The sequence below is a fragment of the Myripristis murdjan genome, chromosome 4 (assembly GCF_902150065.1).
Source record: "Myripristis murdjan chromosome 4, fMyrMur1.1, whole genome shotgun sequence".
NCBI lineage: Eukaryota > Metazoa > Chordata > Actinopteri > Holocentriformes > Holocentridae > Myripristis > Myripristis murdjan.
The window spans coordinates 10,406,330-10,423,949 of record NC_043983.1 but is presented as its reverse complement, the minus strand read 5'-3'; the positions used below and the strand labels follow the sequence as shown (position 1 = coordinate 10,423,949).

The 17,620-nt window shown below is 40.8% G+C and overlaps 1 protein-coding gene across 2 annotated transcripts in view; it reads left to right on the top strand.

Moving 5' to 3' along the window:
- LOC115358295 (guanine nucleotide-binding protein subunit alpha-11) overlaps positions 1 to 17,620 on the top strand; it is a 34,278-nt gene that overhangs the window by 3,399 nt on the left and 13,259 nt on the right. For both annotated transcript variants that reach the window (XM_030050199.1, XM_030050200.1), the window contains exon 2: positions 13,912 to 14,096. In XM_030050199.1, the coding sequence (XP_029906059.1) occupies positions 13,912 to 14,096 (185 nt within the window). The remainder of the gene's footprint in view (positions 1 to 13,911; positions 14,097 to 17,620) is intronic.

Below are 17,620 nucleotides of genomic sequence, written 5' to 3'. Positions count from 1 at the left end.
CATGCAGGCTGAGGAAGAGCCAGGGTCAGAGGAACGCTCTGCCGCCTGCGCTGTAGCTAATGAAAGTCACAAGTAATTAAATGCGTGCAGCCGGAACACAGGGAGCCGCAGCAACAACAGCCGTCTATGAGCTTTCCTCAGTTTGTAGGACACGTTTCATTCATGCCGGAATGACTGTGTTTGTGTGTGTGTGTGTGTGTGTGTGTGTGTGTGTGTGGATGCATCTGTGTTGCTGTTGATACATTTTTTTGGTATTGTGAAAGGAATAGTGGTGAAACAATTGGTTAGACAAAATTTACATGATCATTATTTTGATAATTGATTAAATGTTATGGTCATTTATCAAGTGGAGACCAATCATTTGTTGGTTACGCTGAAGATTTGCTTACTTTTTCTGATTCATATTATAACTAGAATGTTTTTTTTGTTGTTGTTGTTTTTGGCTGGTTGTCAGGTAAAGTGAGCATCACTGTGACTTCTGGTAACTTGTGATGGGGATTTGTCATTACTAGACCAAATTTTTCTAGACCAAATTATTATCTTTTTTTGAAAAGTAATGGTAGATTAATCACTAATGAAAAAGAGTGAGTGTGACACACTATTGGCTGTTATATCCTGCACTGTGTCGTTGTACCAAGTGTGAGGTCCTGTTATCCCTGTTCCATGTGTGCTGGTATGTATCTACCACATCATTGTGGGAGTTGTTGATGTGTTCCTGTGGCAGTTTGCTCAAGAAAAATTTATGTACATGTACTTGATGAAAAGTAACTGTCAAACAAAAGGGATCTGGGACTAAAAATTAAAATTAAAACCAGGAAAACGTAATTTCATATTTGAAACAAATGTGAATTGTTTGAAATTTCTGTGTCGCAGAATGTGTTTTGAGGTTGAGCGGGATTTTCCCTCCTCTTGGTTTGATGACTGTGCTGAAGGCTGACGGTTTGGACTGGCCTGGTGCACGCTCATGTGCATGAATGTGTTTGTCAATTGTGAGCTTGGGTGCCAGTTCCCAGCACTTGATTACATCGTTCTACACATTATAGCAGTGTGGAAACCCACTAGTTACACATTGTAGCAGTGTGGAAACAGTGACTGGAAACATTGACTTCCACTTTTCCTATGTGGGTCCAGTGTTGACTGATGGACCATTTGGCTAAGTTAGTCATATGGATAGAAACCTGTAAAACGTGCACTAGTGCATACAGTACAGATCATCTGTTATTTACTTTTTACCTTCTAAGTAAAATTATTCATATTGCCAAACACGTTTCAGAATAGGCAAATCAAGTACAAATGACCTACTTAAATACTCTGCATATAATAATGGCTACATTTGAAATTTAACTTAAAAAAGTAACATTTGTGATGTATAAAATCATTATATATATGTGTGTTTGTGTGTGTGTGTGTGTGTGTGTGTGTGTGTATTATTATTTTTTTTTTAATATGGGAATATCTTCCAGTTGCTTTCACTTATACATTTTTACCCGAATTGTGTTTGTGTTCGTATCTAAATTTTTAATATTTCATTATTCTACCTCCTGGTGATGTTTTATTCCCAAATTCTGAGTTGAACGACTTTTTATCATTTCACTTTATTTACCAGAATATGTATTATTGTAGCATAACATGAAAAAAATCTGCTTCATAAGATACTAGTACAGTGTGACTGAAATGAAAGAGGAAGAGAGCAAAAGCATGACATGTAACAAAGCTGAACCGCATTTGAACCCATGACATCAGGAATATCAGGAATGTTTTCTGGGATGGCCCATTTCGGGATATTTAAAGGATAATTCTGGTATTTTTGAACCTAGGCTCTATTTTGTCAGTGGCAAAAACAAGCACTTTCAGTGGACATAATTTGATGTGTAAACTTTCCTGGTGTGATTACATTGCAGCCTGTTTCGTGGCCACGGGCTGAAACAGCCTAGCTCTCCACTGGACCAATTTCCTATCAGTCATTTGGACACCAAAAGGTAGAAAAATAGTGCCCAGGTTGAAAAATACCGGAAGTATCCTTTAGGCGTTGAAATGAGAATCAGGGTACTTTATGTATACACACACAGACAGAGCAAACACTTTGTTAGTGTGTACATCACGTAAAACGGTGGTATCTAGGCTAATCAGTGTTTGTTTTTTTGGCAACACCCTAGGACATCTCATGCATGGAGACTACCTACGCCCATTATGGTTTCTCTTTGTAAGTCGTGTGCTAAGCCAAGGAGATCAGCTCCGTGTCAGCCATATTTATTTGGATTTCTGTTAGCTGCTGCCAAGGTAACAACAATCATGCCAGGGTTTTGTACACATGATAAAAATTCAAACAAAGATGAGCAACCCACACAAAGTGTCCAAACAGGACCCAAATGGAGACTTTCAAGACAGGGCGTAAGCAGCATCTCAGGCCATCTCAGGGCTACCCTCTGGTATCCCAAGTATCCTCATGCACACACCAGTGTTGCTGAAGGCAAAGTTGGCAGATGCTTTCCTGTATCATTCCTCCTCCTACTCTAGCAGCACTGACAGACTCTTAGCCAAGGTTGATAATGCTAATCGTCACCCACATGAGCTTATTTCCCAGAATTTTTAAGTTGCTCACCTCATAAAACCTGACCTGACCCTCCAGTTTGGCAGTGCCAATTCAGGTTGCCAGTAATTGTAGCTAAATGCCCCAGGGATGCACCAGCGCCAGTCAGCCTTTTTTTGGAGCCGATTCTGATTCTCAGTTGTTCTTTAAACAGTATGGCCGGCTATTCACCGATCAGATCAACGATTGAAATGATGCACTTCACCAAAATTTTCCCATTACAACAAAACATCACAAGCAGCGTTAACAAAGCGGACATAAATAGTAAAATTCCACTGTAGCACTGTCTTTAACAGACTGTTCTTAAGGCTGCACTGCAGAGCTGGCCATGCCACAATCATAAGTTTAAACCATGTTAGTGGGCAGAGGTGCATAATCAGCTGTTGCCGCTGGTAGTGCATGAAACATTTTTCATTGTGGCAGCAAACACTCTGCCCTTAGTCTAATATATTAAACTAGATCTGTGGTTATAGGCTGTCGAGTTCATAACACAGCCGTTACCCACCAAGATCTCAGCCTCCACCGCAAAAAAAGGATCTGGTATCTCTCCTATTTTTTCTCTCTCCTTTCCACACCATAGGGATGAAAAATCTATGAGTGTATGCATGTATACATAGGGAGAGATAGATACATATGTATTGGTATATTTATGTGTATATATGTATATCTTACATTACCTCCTAACTTTCATGTAATGCCCCCTCCACACCTACCATCCTGATCTCACTCACACACACACACAAAAGAAACGAGCCGTCACTGGCAGATGGACAGCATGCTGACAAATCGGTTCTTAGCATACCTTTTTGTGACATCCGCTTAACTCTTAACTGCTTTCCTGATCTTCAGTACAGCCTATTTAGATTGTTTCTCAGCCAATTCTTGATCAGTCAACTTCTAAAGTGCATACTGGTTTGTGTTGACATAGAATTTTCTATCCACCATGCCAGCCACGTGCATCTCATTTGTGTACAGGAGTCCAACTAGTAATCAATTATGCCCTCGGCTTCCCTACTTCCTTCTTAATGAGAGACATCATCATATTTAGCATACTTGCGTCCAAACAGATCTAATCCTCTCATCTGACTGCCCTGGCTATGTGTTACGGTCATCAGTGGGATACTAAATAGGTGTTTCCTGTGATTACACCACTCATTTAATTAGGACTGGGACATCTATCCTCGTTTTTTTTTTTTTTTTTTCTTGTGGCATTACACTTTTTACCCATCTGTAAGAAGTGTTGTCTGTCCTAAGTAGTCACATACTGCTTCTCTGCCTTTGAGAAAAACATAATTTTTTGAGATCTAACTCCAAAGACTGAATTTTATCAGGTCACAATGCCGTATGTCCACACTTGGCTTCAAAATGTGATATATCTCCTGTGGCTACAGCTGTTTAAAATCTGTGTCTGTGCTGCTTGTTCCTCTCTCTCCCACTCAGTGTCTTTACACTGCTGCACAGCTACTGGTTAGTGGATAGTGGATTGTGGCCAGGCTATGAAGAAGTCTGATCACATTGCAAATCGGACCACTTCCATAGGTGTCCTCTTCCTGATCTGTCGCTTAGGGGTTTCCTGATGTGGTCAAATGATAAAAGTCAAATTGAAATGATGAATGAAATGTAATTGTGGCCAAAGAGGAGAGGAAGATAAACAATCACCAGTTAAGTCATTAATTGGTGGTGACATTAGTGTTGATATAAACTCTCACAGTCTACACACAACTCATTTTACATAGTGTTGTCATGCAAATTGAAACACCACAAGGTTTGCATGTCCGCTCAGTTAGAATCGGCAGACTTCACTGGCAGAGAATGTAAACAGTCAGAATCTGGACAAAAAATATATTTCAGACCCTCTGTGATGACAGAAGACCACAGTAATGGATTTGACACATGCCAAGAGGCAGTGGGTGATATTTTGTTATGTATTCAAATCAATTATAGTGGTGTATATTAAATACAAGTTGTTTCTATTGCTTGTCTCAAAGGCTTCACAAAATCTGCACATAATCAGTGTTTGTTAGTGTTTTTATTTATTTTTTAATTTTTATCTGTTGTAAGAAAAATGATATTATGATATTTGTAATACTTTCATCTCAAAAATATGCTCAGTTTGTATTCAGGAGGCTACTTGATTCATGGATTTTTTTGAAAAATCATGTAGAGAAACTAGAATACTTTAGTTCTGGAGGTCATCTGAAAATGATTTCTCTTCTTATTTCATAAAAATATAATAAATGCACGGCCTCTTGCAGATTTGAAACTAATATATAGTTCAAACATGCTGAATCCTCAAGACTCAGGAAGTGCTTCCACTTTGTGCGTAGCCTGTGGTGGTAATAAACAGACACAAGAATTTTACTGTACAAAACAGATACCAGTACTTCTACAGGATCATAAGACAGGTGCATATGTTAGTTACTATTTGTTATTAAGGGTTTTAAAATAAAACATTGTTTCAAAACAGCCGCAGAACCCATGTTCACATCCTATTGCTACTATATTGCGCTGTAATATTATTGTGGCTAATTAGCACCAGAGGCTGCAAGCATAGAGGAAATACCATCTGAGCCAAAGGAGGCCATTTTTCTTTTCTTTTCTTTTCTTTTCTTTTTAATTCTTAATCTTTTTGACTAGTTATGTTGGCTCTTTGGTCTCAGTAGAAACTAAACAATTACTTGTGTAGGCAGCCAGGTTACAGGCTGTGGTCCATATGTAGCCTGATGTGAAAGAAGCTGTTTAATTTTGTACTATGCTGGCTTCATTTTTTATCTACGCTGCATCAGGAATACCAACAATTTTTTTCTGAGGTACAGTTTTGAAATCTCTTAACTTCTGTTGCTGGCCACTTAAGAGCTGGGTTTCACAGTGTAGGAAGGCAGGTAGGTGTTGGTAGTTCTGCACTGTTTGTCTGGCGGCTCTGTTAAGCAAACAGTGATGTTGACACACCCAGAGTTTCGGCAGTTATGTGGCACTCGGGCCTGTGAAAGACGGCCTACTCCTTCTCATGACACCGCCTGCCTGCTAGCTCGTTACTTACCTGTACAGCCCTCCTTAAAGCCTCTTCTGATCCCTGTCAGGACTGCATGCCCTGGGATTTGTCTGTCTGATGGCAAATGTTAAAGAGTGGAGCTTTGGGACACTGTAAGGAGGGTTAAGATTAAAATCATTTTCTGAAAAATTAAGTGACTAGTGAAATCAGGTTTTTATAGCCTGTGGTATTTACCAGCCAAGGTGGTCTGTACAATAAGGAAGCTTGATGACTGAACCAGAATTGCAGCTGACATATGTTTTCATTACTTATTAATCTATTATTGTTGTTTTTTTCTATCCTTTGCTGAAAACAGTGATAAATGCCCATCACAAGTTACCAGATACATTACCAGATAAATTTTAACATTTCGGAAGTTATCAACAACAAATATTTGATATTTTACTTGATAAAAGGATAAAACACGCACAGTAATTCAAATTATAATTGATTAATTTTCTGTTAATATATCAATTAATATCAGTTAATCACCTCAGCACCTAACTGAACATGACTTTTAGTAATTTTGGCTACTCAGATACAAGTACTGTATGTTCCTGGCCTTGTTATCTCTTCTGTCAGATCACTCTATGTATTCATATCTCTACGTTATATAGCTGTCATGTTTAATAGTTAACCTCTATGTGCATATGTGAGAGTGCTCATGCAGAACACACAAGTGATGTGTAGGTCCTCAGTGTAGTCACGGATTTGGAAGAAAGAGGCGACGTTGGAGACAGCACAATTAGATTACATCCAAGAAAGGACTGCAAACTGCAAAGCTTCTGCCCAATTGCTGTTCTAGTACACTAGCATTTTGATCAAATGAAAACCAAAATAGGCAAAATGATTAAATTGACATTTAAGTCCTTTAGAAGGAAAAGTATGCAAGGAATGTTCTCAAAACTGGAATAGAGCTCTTGTGCTTTCCCCCTCTGTGTTACTCTCTGACTGACTCTTTCTCCGAGCAGAGGTAGTCGTAGATGCGCTCTTCCAGTCCACTCACCCTGCAGACACACGGATCACACATCCGATTGCAGCAGGAACGCAGACAAACAGATCCTCATCCCGCCCACCCACTCCCTCCAGTCCCTCTCTTATCATTGACAGGAAGGCATTCAGGCTGTCATTCAGACTGTTGTTGAAGTGAGTCAGTGCAACTGGGGATGTAGCGGCAGATGTCATGCCATAGATGGTTAGCAGGAGGAATGGCCTTGCTTGGCAGCAGGTGTCAAGACAGGGCATGGTGCCCACTTGGCTGTCTGCTGTATTTTTAGGAGATGTCTCAGAGACACATTTGTCATGATTTCCTTGATTTCTTATTTATGTTGAAGTTGCTTGCATCCATTCCTTTTACATAAAAGATAATTGCATCAAATCTTTAGTTAGCAGATATTTATCACTACTGCTTATTCACAGAAAAGTGAGTTGTACAACATGTCTTTACTCCCATTCATGTCCAATGAAGATGCTTATTTTCCACTTATTCCCAGTTTCCTGTTTTATTTTCTTGTGGTTTTGTCTTGGCCACACTGCAGCTATACATATATCCAGGGAGGGAGGAGGAGCTAAGAAGATGGGAGGAGTCCATCTTGTGACAGGGTCACGGGAAATGAATAAGAGAGAATTTTATATCTCTTGCACACACACATTTCTCCAGCAGGCTATGCTGAACTTAACCACAGAGGCTGTACACTGAAATGTCAGTCTGCTGATCCAGGAGCAGCCAGGCTGTCAGTCAATCATCTAGTCCCTGCACAGTCACTCCATGCACAAATTGTACAATTAGGCACAGTCAGTCCTTCAGTCAAAAAGCCATCTCTGTGCTCAGTCAGTCAGCTAGCTATCCTGTCTGTCTTTCTGTCCGTCAGTCAGTCTTACACAGTCACTGCACAGTCAGAGCTGACAGAGGCCTCAAGCCAGTGTGTTCCCACTTTCTGCTGAGGTGGCCATAGCTTCCGCTTTGCAGCGCTGGGAGACATTTTAAGGAATCATTTACACAGAGGGCCTTTCTCCTCCTTGCTTTGTCACGTTCTTCACCTCCTCGGTCCCCTCTCCTCTATCTCTCTCACTCCCTCCCTCACACTTCCCTTCTCAACGGGGAAGCCAGGCTGTGCTTTAAGTTATTACTCCTCATGTCATTTGGAACTGAAATGTCTGCTGTGGCCTCCAGCTGGCCATACCCAATGAAATGGATCCGTTTCAGCTATTTTTTTCTGTTCTTTGCAAGTTAATGGTTATTTAGCAGTGTGAGTAATACCCTGGTTGGTGCAAGGCGCAGGCAGAGTGACATGGTTCTGCCTCAGTAAACTGTCATGGCTGTGTGATTATTGGGCTTCTCCTTGCCCTGCCCGTCTGGCTTTACTGTGTTGGTGATTTCAAAATTGCTCATTAAAGTCTCTGGTAAGCCTGTATGGTGTGAACACCCTCGCATTGGTGACACTTTATGTCCTCAATTTAAAAAAGGAAACCAAAATATTAAAGAATTAGACCATGTTTACTGGAAAAACTTTACAGAATCCCATAGACTGAACGGAGAGTACTGGTTGACGTTGTTTTTGGGATTAAGAAATTCCCCCTTAAGTTGCATGTTTAACTAAGCTGTGTGGAGACAGAGCCTATCAGCTGGGCCTGTCTGCTGGTGTTTTCTGCCTTGTATATCAGTGCAATAGAGGAGTTGCCATGGGAACTAGCATTATCCCCGAGGAGTAGCACCAGTGAATGTACAGTATCTTGTCCATGAGAAATGTTTCTGCTGGGTTTTCCAGTTAAGCAGAAGAACAATAGAATCTGTTGAATTGGGCTGATCATGCCTGTAAGTCATGCCCCCCTCCCCTGGCTGTGTGTCGGAAGAGTTCAGCTACAATAACAGGCCACTATTGGTTGTTCATGCATAAGTTACACCAGTGATTTCCGCTGGACACACACTCGGATAGCCTTGTCTAGTGTGACCAGTGTGCAGTGTCCACCCGTTACTTTTTTCTCTCTCAGCATCTTTCATGTCAGACCTCTCCCATGTCTCTGCTCTTCTTTTTTTTTACTCAGAAATTTCTTCTTCCTTACTCTTGCCACTTACATCTCAGAACTCTCTTTCTTCCGTTCAGCTCTTTAGTTAATGAGACAGTGAAAACTCTCGAGGGTTGTGTCTTCGCCGCTGCTAATGTCCCCTGCTATGCCCCCTTCTTATGGATACACTCTGTCTGAAGGGGAAACTACAATGTTGCCTGACCTGCTTTCCATGGCAAAAGATCCTGTCTGGTTGGAAGGCAGGCAGCACGCAGGGCACTCCTTTGCTGTACATTCAACAGAGCTCCTCTGTCAATGAGAGTCAGACGCTCCTCGTCCTTGGAAGATCCTTGTGCTTGAGAATGAGCTACTTTATCCTGCGAACACCAGCTGTACTTTCCAATACAAAGCACATTCCTTATCAGCGACTACAGCTTCTCTTTGATAACGTGCCGTATAAACGCTGTCAGTGTCACTTGTGGTCATTGCTTTTTCATTATTACAGCTGTATATGAAGGCCCTGTTTGTAGCCGAGGCAAGTCAGACACAGCCTTTCAGCACTAGAAAGTCCATTTAGAGAGGAGAGGAGATCTCTTATCTAAGGCATTGAGAGGTTTAAAGGGAGCCGGGGTTCACCACTTTAGACAGACTATGAAAACAGAGGTTACGCAATGGGCCTATTCTGTGTTACTCTGGTCTGGCCTGGTTCGGCATGGCCTGACGTGTGCCAAGGCAGCAGAACAAATACAGGGAGCAGGCATTACCCCTCAACACAGGAAGCAGGCACATGGTTAAAGAAGAGAGACAAAGGGCCAGGGAGAGACAAAAACTGACATGTCAGGAACAGAGAAACATCCACACTTAAGATGAATTAATTTGATTCAGCGCGTAAATTGAAACCGCAGTGCACATAATAATGGTTGAGCCTTCATCGAAGAATACTAATGAAAGGAAAAAAGGCAGATCAGAGACATGAGGAGGGGGCGGAGGGTGGGGCGGCAGGAGCTGAAATAGGGCGAAGAGGGGCAGAACACAGAGGAGAGAGGGAGTGAAAACCACGGGCAAGATGTACACTCGGTAGAGGAGGCATGAGATGGGTGTAACAAAGAAATGAGGGGAAGGCAGAGGCCAGGGAAGAGAGGTAGTGAAGCTGGAACTGTAGTGACTCAGACTGAATGTTGAGGGAAGAGAGGACAGGTTGCTACTAGAGAAGAGAGTGGAGGAGAGCTCGAGCGAGGTTTGGAGAGGAGGAAAAGAGGTGGAGAGATAGGGGTGTAAAACAGGAGGATTGCCCTGAAGAGAAGGCCATAAAGAGAGAGACATGCAGTTAGAGGTTTAGTTGGGGTAGGAATGCTACCTACCTATCCTTGTTAATATGCCTCTTTAGTTAGCCAGCTAAGCTTTAGTTAGGCAGTATACTGAACTCTGATGCTTTTATCCAGATGCTGACGTCCCCAAAGCCTCGATTGGTAGTTTGCACACAGAATATGTCCATATAAAGATACAGAAGCTGCTGTGGAAGCTCCTCTGGGACAGTTACTGTGGCTAAGAGGGATATATAGGGTTCTCTGTGTATTTCTGCCAGTTTCTATCCCCGCATGTGTCAACAAGTTTCTTTCTGTATGACTAAGTTTCTCTTTGTGAGTGTTTGTGCATGTGCATGGTCTGTGATACCAAATTATAGAACTGAACTCAGTTTACCCTGCTCTTTGTTGAGCCGAGGTGAGCCGTAGGGCCATAGTGTGGTTACTCTGGGCTGCTACACTCAACCAGACTGTCAGTCAACCCGGTCATGCAGCAGCTGAGGCCAAAGCAATCCTATGGACACTTTAAGGACACTAGGACCAAGATGATGAGTGGCAAGAATTTTGACTTCTTGTTGCCAGGCGGGGATGCATCGTTGTTATTCCAGCAGATGAGGTTGGCTATTGATCAGTCCTCTATCAAATCTATCAAATCTATCAAAGCCATTGTTGGAACAAAACATGCTAATCAGATATGCATCAAGTGGATGGATGAAAATATTGATTGATTTCACACATTCTAAGCTGGACCATGATTTACACAGTCAGACTCTATTCCTCTGCAATCTTTTACTGGACCCGTTGTCAGGCCCAATCAGGCGTTTATATTTTATAATTTGGGGGATTAGTTGACGGTCTAATCCAAGTACAAATTCAAGTTCATGTTTATTTTGATTCGTTAATCACAGTTACAGTCTCAAAGGGTTTTACAAGCCCAGAGTTGATAGAAAACATAACGGCACCCCTGACCTAGAGCCTCATAGCGGACAAGAACCCCCCCCCCCCCCCCCCCCCCCCCCCAAAAAAAAAAAAAATAAAAATGCAGAAATGTGAAAAATGGAAGAAATCTTGGGAGGGGTCACAGAGAGAGGAAAGTCCCCTCCAGGCCTGCCAGAAGTGACATGGTGCTGAGTGGGCAATTATTAGCTCTGATCAGTTTAAATGAAAGTATAACTGTAATCAACAAGAATTAGATGATCAAATTGAAATCCAGAGTAAATTACATTGAGATCACATTTGAATCCAGAGTAAATTAAACTGAGTTGTAGTGCTGGGAATTCTGATTCATATGGTCCTGATTTGAGATGATTCCATATGGGTTCAATTAGGGATATTTCAGTTACAGTACCCGTTTTTGCAGCTTACATAAAGCTTTGCTCATGTTAAACTCTTCTTTGCCATTATAATCTTTAATTCCAAAGTGTGACAAATATGACAGAATGGAGCAAGAGACTGACAGATGGATTGGGACACCAGCTGTAGTTGTGTAGTCATTGTAGTGGCCTGGCATGGTGAAGTGAGAGCTTAGACTGAAGGCAGAACTCAACATTTACTGTCTGATCTATGTTCCAGTGTTCACCTGTGTTCATGGCCTTTGGGTAGTAACTGAAAGAATAAGATTGCGATTACAAGCAGCTGAAATTAGATTGATTCTCAGGATAGCTGGACCCACCTTTGGAGAGAGAGAGTCAGGAGCTCAGACGTCCAGGTGAAGCTTGGAGAAGAGCTGCTGCTCCTCTGTATTGAAAGAAGCTAATTGAGGTGGTTTGGGCAACCAATTAGGATGCCTCCTGGGTGCCAGGAGGAGCTGGCAGACATGGCTGGGATAAAGATCTGGGCAGCCCTCCTCAGCCTGCTACACCTGTAACCTGGATGGTGGTAGTGGTGGAAAATGGATGTATCGATGGATTAATCCTTATCCTTGGATGACTTGTAGGATTCACCTGTTTTAATTTTTTGTATGATTTTGTATGATTCTTCTCATGTAAAAAAAATCTGTTGATGATTCCATGATATGCTGAAAGTACAGTTGCTGAGGAGTTAAGGCAATAAATCATGCTGATTGATAAGAGTGGTGTTGGATAAGAGTGGATGGATTGCAGCTTGTCACAGGTTTATTGGCCCTGCTCCAGTTGTTGGTGTTACGAATTACAGGAGATCTCCGACTGTAACCAACAACCACAATGTGATGACTTCAAAAACAAAGGTGTTGGGGGCACCCTGGTTGCTCACGTTGTGGAGTGTGCACCAGATATTGGTGTTGCAGTGGCCCGGGTGTGATTCTGGCGCAGGCCCTTTGCATGTCATCCCCCCATTCTCTCTCCCCTAATTTTACTGTCAATCTTTACTGTCGCTGTCCAGTAAAACAGAAAAAAAATGTATCATAAAATCATCTTTAAAATAAATAAAGTTCTCAGACTTAAATTAGCACAGTGTTGTCCAAAAGTCTGAACCAACTACCAAGAAAGCCTGTTTCATCATTATCACAAAACTAATGCAGATTTTTACTCAAATGTTAGGTATTTATCAAAAAGATTACATATTTTGCACTTTGTCTGATGTTTATGCAGAATTTGAAAATCCATATTCTCCGTATTATATATATATATATATATATATATATAAAATCTCTTTTGAGTATTTCAGAGAATGTTTTGTGTTATAGTACATCTGATTTTTTTGCTTTTCAAACTTTTCCAAAGGTATTTAGTGGGGTTTAGGTCTGGTGACTGTGGGGGGAAAGCCATGCAAGTCAGCACTCCTCGCTCCTTTCTATAACTCAAAATAGGCCTGGCTTCTGTGTGTGTTTAGTTGCAAGTCATCAACTCCAGAATAAGCGAAACATAACCACCACTGTGTTTGACTCAACTGTAGGTTTTATGCACTGTTGCATTCACCTCTCATGTGGCGATCTCCCCGCAATCTCTGCAATCAGATTTCTGATTGCAGCTGTAAAGTTCAAACTTTGATTCTTCTGTACAAGAGTCCCGGAGCTCTTCCAGAACACAATCTTCAGCAGTAAAATTTTGGTATTGTTTGGTCCATGCTAAATGTTTAGATTTGTTTTGGCACAGAATTAAAGGTTTGGAAACTACTGCTTTTCCATTAAGGCTGCAGTTTGCCAAGTATCTTTTGACTGTACTTGTGCGAACAGGGGAAAGGCATTCTTTGTTCAGCGGGCTTTGTATCTTTGATGCACATGCTGTTCCGTCTCAAAGATTCTAGGTTGACTTGTTGGTTTGCATTTCACTGCATACTTTGCATTTCACTATATATTCAGTGTGTGCACATATGACACGCAACTGTATACCCACTGTACATGTGACAAATAAGACTCTTGAATCTCTTGAATTTCAGTCTTCAGATGAGGTGGTCACCTTAGGTCTGCCTGATCTTAAAATGACTATCTGGTGTTTGTGGAAATCTCTCTGGAGATAGGCTCAGGAGAACAAATTGGCCCCAAAATGCTTTGTTAAGGTTTCTTCATATTGTAATAAAGAACTGGAATATATTTTTTGTACAACATTAAAGCACAAGCAATAGGTATTACTTCGTAAAAGACCAAAACAATTCACACTTTCTATTACAAGCACAACTGTGATAACATTTGAATGAAATATGTGGAGTGATAACAATTTGAGAAAACTTTACCAAATGGTGTGAGAACAAGAGATTCAGTTATATTTCAGCTTAGTAAAATCCTCAATTTTCTGTGAGTTGTATATTCTCTATTCTTGAATAAAAAGTATCAATTGAGAATAATATGTTTCTAGTTTTTAATAAATAATAAGCACATTTTAGGCCTAGTTTGTCAACCCAATATGGCATTATGGGCAAAAGAAGACTTAGAATGTACAATTATACTGTTAATAATAAGAAATTATGTGACATGGTCATTTGGAAATATTGTTTATCCCTGCTGTGTGTTACTTTCTTCAATTGTTGGCTCACCCCAGTATCTCCACTGTTTGTCCTCTCAGGCACTGGAGAGAGCGGCAAGAGCACCTTCATCAAGCAGATGAGGATAATCCATGGGACAGGCTACACAGATGAGGATAAGAGGGGCTTTACCAAGCTGGTCTACCAGAACATCTTCACCTCCATGCAGGCCATGATCCGCGCCATGGAGACCCTCAAGATCCAGTACCAGCATGAACAGAACAAGGTCAGCAGTGTCAGATGCACCCAACAGAGTATTCTGACAAACATCCTTTAACAAACATTAGCAGGCACTTTGTTATAGTAATATAAATGTGCGGTATTTGGCTCACCAACTCTCTAAAAATATCTAGTGTAATGGGAAAATAGATGCCAGAGACATGCGTACACTAGCGTATAGAGCAGGGGTGGGCAACCATGTGCCATGGAGAGCCGAGAGACTGCAGGTTTTCTTTCCAACCAAAAACTCCACCAGCTGATTTCACTGATTAGTCCCTGCTCTCTGCTTGAAGGTGAGGTAATCAGTGAAATCACCTGGTGGAGTTTTTGGTTGGAAAGAAAACCTGCAGCCTCTTGGCTCTCCATGGCACATGGTTGCCCACCCCTGGTATAGAGTATGAAATTAATGAGATGCCTGAACTGGTGAACGTTCACTGAAGCGTGCAATAAATTATGGCTCCATTGTCTAAACTAAATCACTGAGATGATTTAGGGGACATCGCGTAATCCATTAACATGATTATTCACTCGAAATTAAATGATCTCATACAGAGACCTCAGCTGAACCATGGTTATCAAACTGATAAAAAAAAAAAACAATTAAAACAATTGTGTGCATAAATGGTCAGTTGTTGTTTTTTTTCTCCTGGTATCTGTGTGAGGGACATTTGACAGCTGACAATTAGTAGGTAGAGGTCTAATTAATTGCTCAAGGACAAGGCAAGTGAGATGTAAAGGCTAAAGAAGTGACCTCGTCAAACAACAGGCCATTCTGTCTCTTTTTCTGAACTCTCATCTACTTCTATAAACTGTGTGGCTACTGTTGTTAGCTCGGACAGCAATCTCTGTACTCGATTGTTCAGTCCCAAGGTCATATGTCTACTTCATCCAATGCAAACTATAGTCAAACAGACCATAAAACTGGCAGTAAACCAGAATGTAAAGTAAAATAGATTGCTCCCCTCCAGTCTGCTGTGGCCGGCCTGGTGGTAACTTGCTGCCGTAACTGAATGCAGATCTCCATGGATCTGGAAAAGCTGATTGAGAAATTCATTTGAAAAAGACCCAAGGCTACTCAACTAGGTTCTCTCCTCTAGTTTCTTTGTAAACAGATACTGTTGAATGCAGTGTCTGCTTACCATCTCTAGCTTTAATATTATTCTGAATTGATCAGACTTTTTTATTTTCCAGTTAAGTCCTCTCTATTCATTGGAAGCTTTTTGTCAGTGCAGATTCCTTTCATACTAGTCCAGTATTACTATCCAAGATAGAGAAAATTGTAATGGTCAAACAACATTGTTTGTTTCTAGTATTTCTTATTGCACCGTTTTTATTCAAGTTAATATTCCACCTTGTATTAGTGTTTTTAATCAAACTATTTTTAACCTGCTGCTTACCTTGCTTTTCCTTTAAGTTCTCTCTCCCACACACACTTGTGCACACATGCTTCTCGGGTCTCAGACTGTCACTGCACGCACACCGGCTTGCCCTGCCCCGCCTCTTTCCGTGTTTGCTCTGTCATGTGTTCGCTCTGTTTGCTTTATTCGTCAGAGCAGTGTGTTTAATTCACTGAAAAAACACAACTCGCATCTTGGAGTTTTTCACCCGCGATTCCATTTTCAAAACAGCAGGTGAGCCATGTGTGGAGGCACCTTGTTGTTAATGGCATATTTATTTATTTTTTTTCCACACACAGCTTTATTTAAGTGTTTACCATTTGCTGCATAGCGTACAGACAAGCATCAAGCATCCATGATGAAACAAGGCAACACTTCACTTGTTTGACATTCCAAAAAAACAAAAACCTTGAGATACTCATATATTCCTCTTCCATCTCAATAGCATTATGGATATGATGCATTAGTAGTAGTACACACAGCAGCCTGATGTGTGAAAGGGTCACCCCGAGGAAGCTATTTAAAGCTTTTAGGAGGGGGCCTGATTTCGCATAATCATAGCAATGACAAACTGGATACTGGCCAGTATCCATGGTTGTAATAGAGTACAGACAGACACACAACAGACAATCCCAACATGAATAATAATATCAGAGTACCAACCAACTCATCAATACTCATTACACAAACATGTAATCAATCATATATAGACAGGAGTTGTTGTTTTTTTTTAATTTTTTCTTAAAGGTGGAGACAGGATGTGACATTTTTAATGTAGCATCAAGCTCATTCCAAATCTGCAGTCCCCTGCACACGACACTGAAACTAGTGTGTTTTAACCCTCGTTTTTTCCCAGTGATTAACTGTTTTCCTCTGGTGTCATGGGTGTGCAGAGGAAGGCAGATTGGGATGAGATTACATAATTTATGATTTAGTTTATTATTTATATCAAAATGATCAAAACCAGTGTGGTATTGAATGACACTTCCTTTGTCCAATACTGTGTAGAAGCGAGGCATTTAACAAATTTTGATACCCAGCCCTATGGATAACATGTTTAATACTGTGTGTGTCTGCGTCTCAGAAAACTACTGATTACAACATGTAAAGTGGTGGCGAGGGGGTGGTGTGAAACTGTGGTGTTACTGGGAAACCGAATTATACTTGGGCACCTGTCGATACACCTGAGTGGGGTGCCCAAGTATAACCTGTGGGGAAACAGTGGTGATGTTAGTATACTGTAACATTTTTCCATGAAACCAGCTTAGTCAACTAAAAGAGCAAGAGTCATCCTTCTGCTTCCAGTAGAATTGGTTTGCTTTTGCCTGTAGCTTGTTTGATAGCTACTGAATAAACAAAGTATCAGTGTGGAAATGTCAAAAATAGGGATAGCCATTTTTTCATGACTAGCACTTGTTTTCAATAACTTGTTCCGTCACTGCTATATATTATATATATTTTGCTTAAAATATTGGATAAAACACTACAGAGGGTTGTGAAAATTACCATTACAAAATATCAGCACATTCACTTTTCCTTGGAAAGACAGTCACATAATAAAGAACCTTTTTCACCTAACACCACCACTTTTGCCATTTCTCCCCTCCAGGATTTGGAAACACTTTTTAATTTCAGACGAATGCGCATGAATTTCATTAAAGGAGTACTCCAACTTTTTTGGCAAAATATCCTATTAGAACCCTCAGTGGTTCTGTCTACTACACAATGTATCCTGTGTATTTGAAGTACACATCTTGGAATCTGAAAAAATAAACAAGAATCTTTTAGGAAAAGATAATTTGTGCCGGATCTACCTATACCTGCAGCAGAGTGCGGATCACAGTGATAGACAGAAGGATAAATGTGTTCTGTGGTTACAGTTCCACCATCTAACCATCAACTCTCATTAAAAAAAATCCAATACATATACTTCAAATACACATGATACATTTTGTAAATAAGACAGTTTCGGAGTTGCTGCAAGGTTTATTTTTTCACTTTGACAGAGCTAGGCTAATGACTCCCATTATGCTAAGCTAACAAGAAATGCTATCCATATGAACTGAACCACTAGACGTACAGAGGTGAAAATTGAACATCTTGTCTCAGTCTGAGTAAGAGGGAAAAAGGGGAT